At 30.9% G+C, this 10,824-nt stretch overlaps 1 protein-coding gene across 1 annotated transcript in view; it reads right to left on the reverse strand.

Annotated features, from left to right (window-relative positions):
* Window positions 1-240: 240 nt before the first annotated feature.
* The window catches only part of LOC106688246 (transient receptor potential protein), a gene marked incomplete at its 5' end in the record, with an annotated part of 45,360 nt that continues 34,776 nt past the window's right edge, over window positions 241-10,824 (reverse strand). Inside the window, 3 exon segments of the mRNA XM_024360613.2 lie at window positions 241-1,741; window positions 5,018-5,240; window positions 7,363-7,527. Of these exon segments, the coding sequence (XP_024216381.1) occupies window positions 969-1,741; window positions 5,018-5,240; window positions 7,363-7,527 (1,161 nt within the window).

Below are 10,824 nucleotides of genomic sequence, written 5' to 3' on the forward strand. Positions count from 1 at the left end.
GTCTTTTTTCACAAAGCGGTGATCGTCCAATATTTAATATAACACAGATTTTCAAAACTATAGAAATGTTTGGGTGAAATAACTTTCTTGGAATCTGTTTGTCTAATAGACATATTCATAAATATAGTCAATCTCTAAAAAAACTAAAATGTAACACTAAATAAAGTGTTTGTTTAAATTAAAAATACAATTCATGAAATTTAAATGAGTATTCAAAAACTTTTATTTGTAATTTAATTATTAAATTTTACAAATCGTTACAATAATTATAGAGCAGTACTTAAAATACATTTTAAATACAAAATTAATGACACTAATCTCACCTACTGATTCTTAACATATGATTAGCATTTATATTTTATTGTTTATGTAAATTATAGCTCTATATGAATTTTTTTAGGTGCGCTACAATTGAATTAGATACAACAAATTAGGATAATTGTTTAGGGGAGTTCCACTATAGGCCAGTCAAATAAAAACTTGTGGGTAACACTGGTGGAAATAAATGCGGGAAAACGGAAGATTGTTTTGATCGCTTTATATGACTTTAACCAATTGTATGATACTTTCGAACCATTAATGTTACAGTATAAGAAAAAAGATTCAAATATGGTTAATTAATCCTTAAAATTTTATTCAGAATGTTTTCCCTACTATGTACCGTTTTCGAGTTGTAAATCAATAGCTGAAAAAGTTTTCAAATTTTGTGATTTTTTCATTATAAAATCAAAAATCGATCGTAACGACCTCTTGCTTTCCAACATTTATTTACACCCAAAATCCTTCTTTATTGGCCTATTAAATTAGCAACTATGTTTTAACATAAAATATATGCAGGTTATTTAAAATTATATATGGGCTGTGTACCATCCATTTATCTTGTACCTAGCTACTAGCAAGGTTATGTTGATTAAAAATCTCCAAGGATTTTTTTTTTAAATAGATCTTATTATTCTAAACACTCTTGTTTAAAACCATGTGCCTGGTTTAGGTGGTTGCTTTTTTGGTGGTGGTGGTGGTGGAGGTCGGGATGTTTCTTCTGGACTTACTGTTTCACTGGAATCTCTCGTAGAACCCTCCGTAGACCTCTCTTCTGCGGCGTACGAAGACTTATCTTCTTCTATCGGTGTCATGAGATCTTCTCTTGGATCTTCAGCTATAGGCGTTCTCGCCCTAAACGACTGGGTTGTCGATTGATCCTGCTTCGATGTCTCTTTCTTTTCCGGAATCGGTGGCGGTTTCGTACTGCCTTCATCTTCAACTGGATCAGACATCTCGAATGTGTTTTCAGAACATGTCTCACTTCCATCAGCCTCCCTCTTGCTATACTCGTTTTTGATTTTGGTCAGCTTGAATTTCGTGTAGGCAATCCTTGCAGCCGGGGAAACAAGAGAAAGGTTTGGATTATATTCTAGAAGTTTCTCGGTGTCGATCGTTGTGAGAGAGGAACTTTGGTTCTCGATGATGTATTTTCTTGCACTCTGTCTGGACTTTCTTGCTATGGCTTCACTGGCACTACCTATCGGATCTCGTTTCAATGTTCCCTTTCTAACGAGTGCGTTCCAGTCTTTCTTGCTCTTTTGTGATGAAGACCTTCTGCCGATGGCCCTAGCAATTTTCGAAAATACATCTTTTGGTGCCTTGTCTGCTGAAAGGGCTTCGTTTATAATACCTTCAACAAAGCCAATTTGAAAATCTTTAAGAAGTCTTCGCTCCATTACTCTGCCTTTTTTCCCTGGAACTAAAAACAAAACGAGGATATTAGGTTAATGATAACAAATGATGTAAATTTTATGTCATATATAATGTTTTTCAGCTGGAAGGTCATTCATTATTTTCGATGTAAGTTTTATATTGTGGAACCCTTCCTATATTTTCTCACTGTACTCCTATTTTTCTTCCATCAACGTTTTGGTGCCCTTCTGCCAAATTCAGGATGATATATTTTAATAGTATACATCCTCCTAATCAAAATTAAAATATTTTGTCTTGATTTAGTTAAATTGTATTGTACGCTACTATCACAAAAACAAATAGTAGTGTGCAGCACAGAGAAAGCCTTTATTCAAAAAAGTTGTGCTGGCCAACTGTATTGGGTATACAGCGTACTTTTATCCAGTCAGACAATGTTTCTTAAATTCTTACAAAATATGGATAGGCATAATAGAATACATTTATTATATATAATAGTAAATGTATGATGTTTTTTGTTTTATCATTGTTGTTTTTATTTTTTTTCCTTCTATACTTTTAAATTATTTTTTTTAACTTTTTTTCTGCTGGTGTTCCTCAAGGTAGTATCCTCGGTCCCATCCTCTACACCGTCTATACAGCTAACATCGCAACCAATCCTAGCACTATCCTTACCACGTATGCCGATGACACGTGTGCTCGCTGTTAATAATTACCCTTTAATTGCATCCCAAACTCTCCAATCCCATATCACAGCCCTCGAAGAATGGTGTCGTAATTGGAGGATTAAAATAAATCCCAACAAATCCCATCAAATCACCTTTACCCTTCGTCGTGAACCTACCGACTGCCCTATAGTCTCATTTAATAATGTTGATCTTACCCCTGTCGGACAGATTCACTACCTTGGACTATATCTGGACATTCGACTAACCTGAAATCCTCACACAAGACTGAAAAGACAGGAAACGGTTTCGACAATTACAGCACTTACTAGACAAACGGTCTAAACTTCCAACTCATAACAAAAAAATGATCTACATGACAGTAATAAGGTCAATCTGGACATACGGTGTTTTTGGTCTCCAATAAACCTCCGAATTCGTTTCGTATCCAATCCTTACAATCCAAATTCCTTCGTAAAATCCTCAATGCTCCTTACTTTGTCACTAATAAAATCATACATAAAGACCTTAATGTTCCTTCTGTAATCGATCTAGCCCGAACCAGATATCATTCCTTCTATTATAAACTCCCTAACCACCTAACCCCCCTAGTTTCTAACCTTCCATTCCCAACAATCCTCCGAGGCGCCTAAAAAGAAGATGACCTCGAGACCTGCTAGTGTAAAAACGTCATTAGACTGCTACCAATGGCTAGTTCTCCACACACCTGTTTCACTTCATTTAACTGAGATCAAATTTACTGAATGTGTTATAAAGTACAGTAGTAAATTTTAAGAAGTATATTTGTAAAAAAAAAATACATACAGCTTTAATATGTAATGTATGTATATTTCATTACCAAATTTGAGAATAATTACAGGTTTGTTCCGAACACAGAACACATGGTGTTAGAGCAAGTCTTATAAAAACTGCATTTATGCCTACCAATAATATTTTTAATTTAACTAGTGTAAAATTCCAAAGTAGGGGAAACGGGTCCTCATCTGTATCCATGAGTGGAATTCGATATTACACTTGCTCAATTTTTTAAAAAAGTACCCCAACCCCAGTTCTCTTTACAGTTCCACGATGATATCATCCTTTGGTGGTTATTCTTTTTAAAAATAAAATTAATAAATACATCCTTTGGAAATCATAACGTCGTTCTTCATTTCACGTATTTTACCTGATCCATAGAAATTATCTACGGTCTAAATGGTACTCAAACCCCTAAAGTCGCCAGAATACCGCTCCTCATACTGTCCTATATCTGTATTACCTAACATGGGGAAAATCCTCTAAAATTCATTTTGAAACGCCTATACCCCATTCATAATTCCAATCCAAATTCATAATTCATGATTCCGAATATCCCATGCCACTATCTAGCAATAGCATCGTGTAGTGGACGTTGTCTCGTCTTCTTTGGAGCGCGGAATGTACTGCGGGGACTGTAGACTGGAGTCTTTTTCGATATAGAACCGGGTATTGATCGAGTCTGGCACCCGTGACTGCTTTACAATCTCTGTTAATTCCTAATCCTACATACTTTCTCATCACCTGTTTCTTCCTCAGTGATAGATTATTCAAAGTAAACCACAATAGTACCTTGGCTCAAAAAAATAGTATAATTCTACTATTTGAGTTTTTTTTTACCGCACCCGGACCATATTCCATTCATCTATTCACACGGTCAACCAACAATCTTCCACAATAGTACCTGTTCATCCCTCTTCTCTCAGTCCACTGGTGTTCCTCAAGGTAGCATCATCGGTTCCATCCTCTATGCAGTCTATACAGCTGACATCCCAACCAATCCTAACACCATCCTCACCGCGTATGCCGACAACACATGCTCGCAGCTTATAATAATCCCCTTATTTATGGCATCCCAAACTCTCCAATCCCATATTACAACCGTCGAAGAATGGTGCCGAAATCGAGGATAAAAATAAATCCCTTCAAATCACCTTTACTCTTCGTCGTAAACCTACCGACTGCTCAACAGCATTAATAATGTTGTTCTTACACCTGTAGAATACATCTAATACATTGTATTACATCTCGACAAACGACTAACTTGGAGTCCTCACAATCTTTAGCCCTAAGATCAACAGTGATAGTACTATGCGTGGTTTATCCTTGCCCGATCAAAATAGTTTTTAGGGGGGAGTTCGACTCACAATCACATCCACGAGAGTAGGAAACGAACAATTTTGTACAGTTCCAAGGATATATTTCTACCAACCAGACGACCAATGTGATAGATAAAAGAGATGTGGTGACTCAAAGAGGATACTATATTATTATTTACTTTAAATTTGTATTTTATTCCCTGTCTGTTAAAGAGGGGAAATAAAAATAGGAAAATAGGAAAAAAAACTTATAACAAGTTTTTTTATAACAGCAAGTGTAATATCGAATTCCACTAATGGAAACAGAAGAGGACCCGTTTTGGATGTTATTAGCACGGCCAGGAATGGGAGCCCTACTTCGAAATTTTACACTAGTTAAATTAAAAATATTATTGGTGGGCATAAATACAGTTTTTATAAGACTTGCTCCAACATCATGTGTTCTGTGTTTTGAACAAACCTGTAATTATTCTCAAATTTGGTAATGAAATATACATACATATTAAAGCTGTATTTGCATATTACCTGTACTATCTTTAGGGTCGATTTTTGGTGTCTTCATGCCGTTGTTATGTAGAATATCGATTAATTCAAAACGGAGGGTCGATATGTCTTGTCGGATCTCCATTACATCATCTTCAGTAATACCTACTTCGTCTCTCTTCCTTTGTTCTGCAGTAACATAGCGCCTTACTAACAGTCTCATTACCGCCTCGTACTTGTTCTGTGCTTGTGTTCTTGATTTTTTCTGTTTCATAGAAAATAAATTATATAACCAGATCTACGATTAATTAAATATTCATATGCAATTGTTATTATAAATGAAAGAGGAGTTTTACATAAAAAATTAATATATAACCTTCTGAAAACTAATTTTTTATTTCAAATTGAAATTTTACACCAAAATTCATTCATTTGATTTAAATATTTAAATTTTCCTTTGTCAAATACGTGTTAAAAATAACTGTTTAAAAAAAAATTAACTTGTTAACTTGAGATGGTTCCGTTATAATTTTTAAATAATAAACATCCAGTTTGGGGTTATTATCCACTTTTGAAACATAATTTTTTCAAATTGAAATTTGACAGCAAAAACCTATTATTTAATTTCAAAATTTAAAGTTTCCCCTGTCAAATTAATGTTAAAAATAAGAATTTAACTTATGTACTTGAGATGGTTCCGTTATAATTTCTAAATAATAAGTTTCCAATTTTGGGTAATTATCCATTTTTTAAACATAATGTTTTAATTTAAATTTTAAACCAAAAACTTATTCATTTTAATTCAACATTTAAATTTCCCCTTCTCAAATAAGTGTTAAAAATCAACTTTTTAAATAGAATTTTAAATTATTAATTCGAGATGATCCTATTATAATTTTTAAATAATAACTCAATAATAATTAATAATAACTTAAAATTTTATATATTGACTTCTGATAGAAAACCCCTCAATTGATTTCTAGAACACAACTTATTAAAATTATTTACCAATTTTATCATCTGTTATGGAATTCATCATCTTATTAAGGTGTTTATGGTATAATTTATAACATTAATTATGAACAAAATAGTTGAAACTGATAATCATTTTTCAAAAGACTAATTAAAAACAAAAATATCGTGCCACGCTTTTACAAAAAAAAAAAAAGAAAAAATCTATCATATAATATTACCCCCATAAAAATGTAAATCTCAGGGACGATTTTATGAAATTTGAAATAAAATTTTTAAAAATTATAATAAAATGCTCATCACCCACTGATATTAATTAATAAATATTTTAATATATAAAATTAAATGTTATATTTAAAATTAGTAGAAAAATATTTGTAAGCAGATATAATAGATTTATCAGAATGATAATATTGAGCTAACACAAAAAATAATGGAAACAATATATATTTGATTTGTTCAGAAAAAATATTCTTTATGCATTTTATTTACTATTAAAAAGACTATTTCATTGATTAAATGAATACTTGTTTTTTTCTTTTTTTATTAATTAAGCTTTTGCTTTTTATGAACATAATTTTTTTATTACCAAAATTAGAAAATTGAAGTAGTTCTTGTTTTTATTGAGTAGCTATAGATCCAATGACAAGTGAAAAATTTCTTTTGAATCCGTCAAATATTAGTTGTGGTTATACTATTTACTTTACAAGTTAAAAAATATTATATATATTAATAAATTTGCTTTAACTTCGATACTATTCTTCTGGTAAAAAAAAATCATCTTCAAAGCTAACAGATTTCAATCAATACAAAAAATATCTGGTGTTTTTATCTGTAACTACTGTTGGGGCGAGGGGCGTTTCGTGACTGAAAAACCGACCTCTTCCCCGGAGTAATACTCGCTGGTTCTGGTTAAAAAATAAATAAGGAGGTCCTGAAATGAATAAAAAAAATAAAATAAAAATAATGAAGACAGCCGACTCTTGACTGCCTTATCAGTCTGTTTTCAGGCTCTGATTCCATTGCAGCTCGCAATGTTGATATATGTGCCAAGCCACAGTAATGTATTTATATTATACACGCACCACAACAAACTTCCTTTACTGTTCATGATTTACGTAACAAATTAAACATAAATTTAAAAATACAAAACAAAGTGTGGTTAAAATAAATAAACAATAAACTTATAACTGAGAAAAATATATATAAACCAGTTGGAAGTAAAATATAAGAGAAAAGAAAAGAAAATACTCTAATTTTAACATTTTGACAACTATACTCGTAGACATTATGTTTCAGATAAAACTTTGACTGTTGACTCTTACAATGAATTATTGTTTCATTTTTAAAATTATCCTAAAAAGAAAATATAAGTTTAGATAATAAAACTCAAATCAGTATCGTGACAAACATACCACCATGGAGTCTGTCCTTTTAGATGCATCACCACAACGAAATAAGTTAATAAAAACCTCTGCACTTGGTAACAAGTTGAATGGAGGAGGTATAGTGTCGCCCTCTTCAAAGTAACTCACCCACAGCTTGGATCTGGCAAATTTCCATTCCACATCTGACCTTTCCTGATGATGAACATATTTTAATATTTCGTAGATGAAATATTAGTAAATTAAGAATAATTCCCGCTTGGGTTTATAAAAAAAGTCGATTTATTATTTTCAAACAGAAAAAAACGAATAAATTAAATAAATAAATTTTATAATCATTTTCTAGTTACTATTTTTTATCAATTTTATTTTTGGTATTTAATTTTTTTTTAAATCAGGCAGTAGGAGGAAAAGACATGCTTACCGCGTTTTTACATTTTTTCATTGGCCATATGATTAACATTGTATCTTCTATTCTTTCATTTATTTTTTTTTCTAAATCTAAATTCCTTAACACTAAAGTTAAAACTTACATATACCTAATTAAGACTGATAGCACAAGAGCCCAAGAGACAGTTATTTCACCTTAATGTTTGATTACTTAAATGAAAACTATATATAACTACCAGCCAAAATTGATGAGTCAGCCAAGTATAGGCAGGGGGGATAGAAAATGGCGGCTGTTTCAAAACGTTAAAAAAATTAATTTTTCATTCGGAGCTGTCTATCTTTGAAATTATCCATAACACTAGAAAATCTGAGAGAATATCATTTAAAGTAGAGTAAATTTGTTAAAATATTAGCTCTAATAGACATTTTTACGTTCAGTAGTTCGCAATTTTTTTGCAAATTGCAATATTTCTGATGAAATTGCAAGATTTCTTAGAAAATGACCTGAAAAATCAGTATTTAGTGAATTAATTTTGAGAAATCTATATCTTAAAGTCTATTCAACGTACAGATGTCTATTAGCACTTAAATTAAAGCTAGTTTCATAAACTATTAAGTAGTTTATAATGTCTGTCTTCGTAGGAGTAGTAGTTTTCATTATATTTGACAAACTTAATTTACAAAATGTTGATTTTTAGTTGTTCGGACAAAAATTCTGATTTATAATAATATATATCTCTGAAATCGTAAGACGTATATATGTTAGCGAGCACTCAAATTAAAGCTTGTTAAATGCCATAAAGTAGTTTATGACGTTCATTTTCGTATGAGTAGTAGTTTTTATGACATTTTAAAACATTAAATTCACAAAATGTTAATTTCTAGTAGTTCGGATAAGTTCATTGAAAATATCGTAAAAACTACTTTTCCTACGAGGAAAGAAATTATCAACTAATTTATTGTACATAAAACTGGCTTATTTTCAAGTGCTAATAGACATCTGTAGGTCGAATATTTTTTGAGATATAGATTTCTCAAAATAAAGTCACGAACTACTGATTTTTCAGCGCATTCTTTAAGAAATGTTGCAATTTAAAAAGGTATATCTTGTGAACTACCGAAAGTAAGTATGTCTGTTACAGCTCATATTTTAGATAATTTTCTCTACTTTAAATGGTGTACTTTTAGGTTTTTTAGTGTTGTTGGTAGTTTAAAAATATACAACTCAGTATAAAAATATTTTGTTAACGTTTTTACACAGCCGCCATTTTTTATTCCACCTATACTTGGCATACTCATTATTTTTGACTAGTTGTTATACATATTTTATATTAAAGTAATCAAAAATTGGGCTGAAATAACTTTTTTCACCCCAGCTCTTGTACTATGAGTTTTCCTTGGTGCATGTTTAACTAAAGGAATTACTCTAAAAAAAATGAAAAGCCTGCTATAAATGTTTCTGAATATAAATCAAGTAGAACCTATTGTTAAGCTATAATAAAATGCATTATAATACTGTTAACTTTATCTTTTAATAATTTACTAACTTGACTCTCTGAACTGCTAACTACACTCTTAAAGACTAACAAACTTGAGCCTCTTTATTGAACAAACTACTGAAACTATTATAATAATGAACAATTGACTGACTTCTCACACTTTACACTGGTATGTTATACCTAGGGATAGGATTTTTATGTTTTCACATATTTTTACCTGATCATGATATCTTCGATTCCTTACTAACTAAAGATGTTTCAAGACATTTCTGGCCAAAAGAAGCTATTTTTATTTCACATATTTTTAAATATTTAGCCTTTTTTACATATTTTGTTGTAAATCACATATTTTCTGAAATATTTGTTATTTTTTACATATTTTTAGATATTTTGTCCTGAATCATGTATTTCCTTAAATTATTTGTTCAATTGTAAATACATTTTTCGCAGCAACTACGTAAGATTCAAGAGAAAGCAAGAAACGTAAAGGTGAAATTTATCATTCATCATAAATAGTGCGTGAAAATTCTATATTTTCATCTTGAACACAAATTAAAAGCAGTGGCAATAATAAATTTTCACACATAATTACATCGAGAATTTCTCAGAATCAATTAAAAAGAGCAAGGGTCTTATTCCTGAAGCATTTTCCTAGAATTTGCTTGTTTACTCCTCAATCCATTTCTCTGTTTCCCCCCTTCCCATGGCTCTTCCTCATCTTAGTCTTGTTTCACTCCCCTAGTTTAATTACAATTACTAATGCCTTGTTATTGAACAGCTATGTTTTCTCTAAGTACATTTTTTTGTACATATTTTAACATATTTTTTTAAAAATATTATTCATATAATTTATAATAAATACATATTTTGTAACTTTTTTAAAGTTATAAAATTACTAATTAATTAGTAATTTATATTGTTGAATAATACATAATTTATAAATAAATATTATTTACATACAAATTTATTAGCACATATTTATGTACATATTTCAGATTTTTTAGCACATAAATATCCTATCCCTAGTTATAACATTTTAGTTCAATTTAATTTATGAATCGATTGTTGTTACAATTAATATATTTTTCTTACCTAATGGATGATCGATTGGATTGTTAACATTTGGCCATCCTGTAGTAAATTGTCCCGAAATTGGACCAGTTCACATATTCTCTCCAGTTACTATCAGTCCAATATTGTAGAATGATAAATCTTTGCAGTTAGTTATCGTTGCATCAACCCTCCGACACACCATTCCAGCTAACCAAATTAATTTTTCCTTCAGTCTCAAGAAATAACGGTACTGTGATTCTGTGAATCTCTTACATTCCACCTTTAATATCACCCATCCAACCTAACTAATCGTCACTATTCACACAATCGCCATCATTTCCAACTATTGGTTGAATACCTTTGTTGGACACTTTGAATCTGTAGTAAGGCACTTCTAGTAACTCTGTCTTTTAAACCTAGGCTATCCACTAACTACAGAAAAAAAATATGAGATAGTGATATGTATGAGAGGTACCAGCTGGAGTTTTTTAACTTAAAATAATTTCCTTTGTCGGCATACCAATTATACCGCCGGACCTAGGCAAGTAAT

This window comes from Halyomorpha halys, unplaced genomic scaffold (assembly GCF_000696795.3).
Source record: "Halyomorpha halys isolate HHAL.00 unplaced genomic scaffold, Hhal_1.1 Scaffold1088.1, whole genome shotgun sequence".
In the NCBI taxonomy this organism is placed as follows: domain Eukaryota; kingdom Metazoa; phylum Arthropoda; class Insecta; order Hemiptera; family Pentatomidae; genus Halyomorpha; species Halyomorpha halys.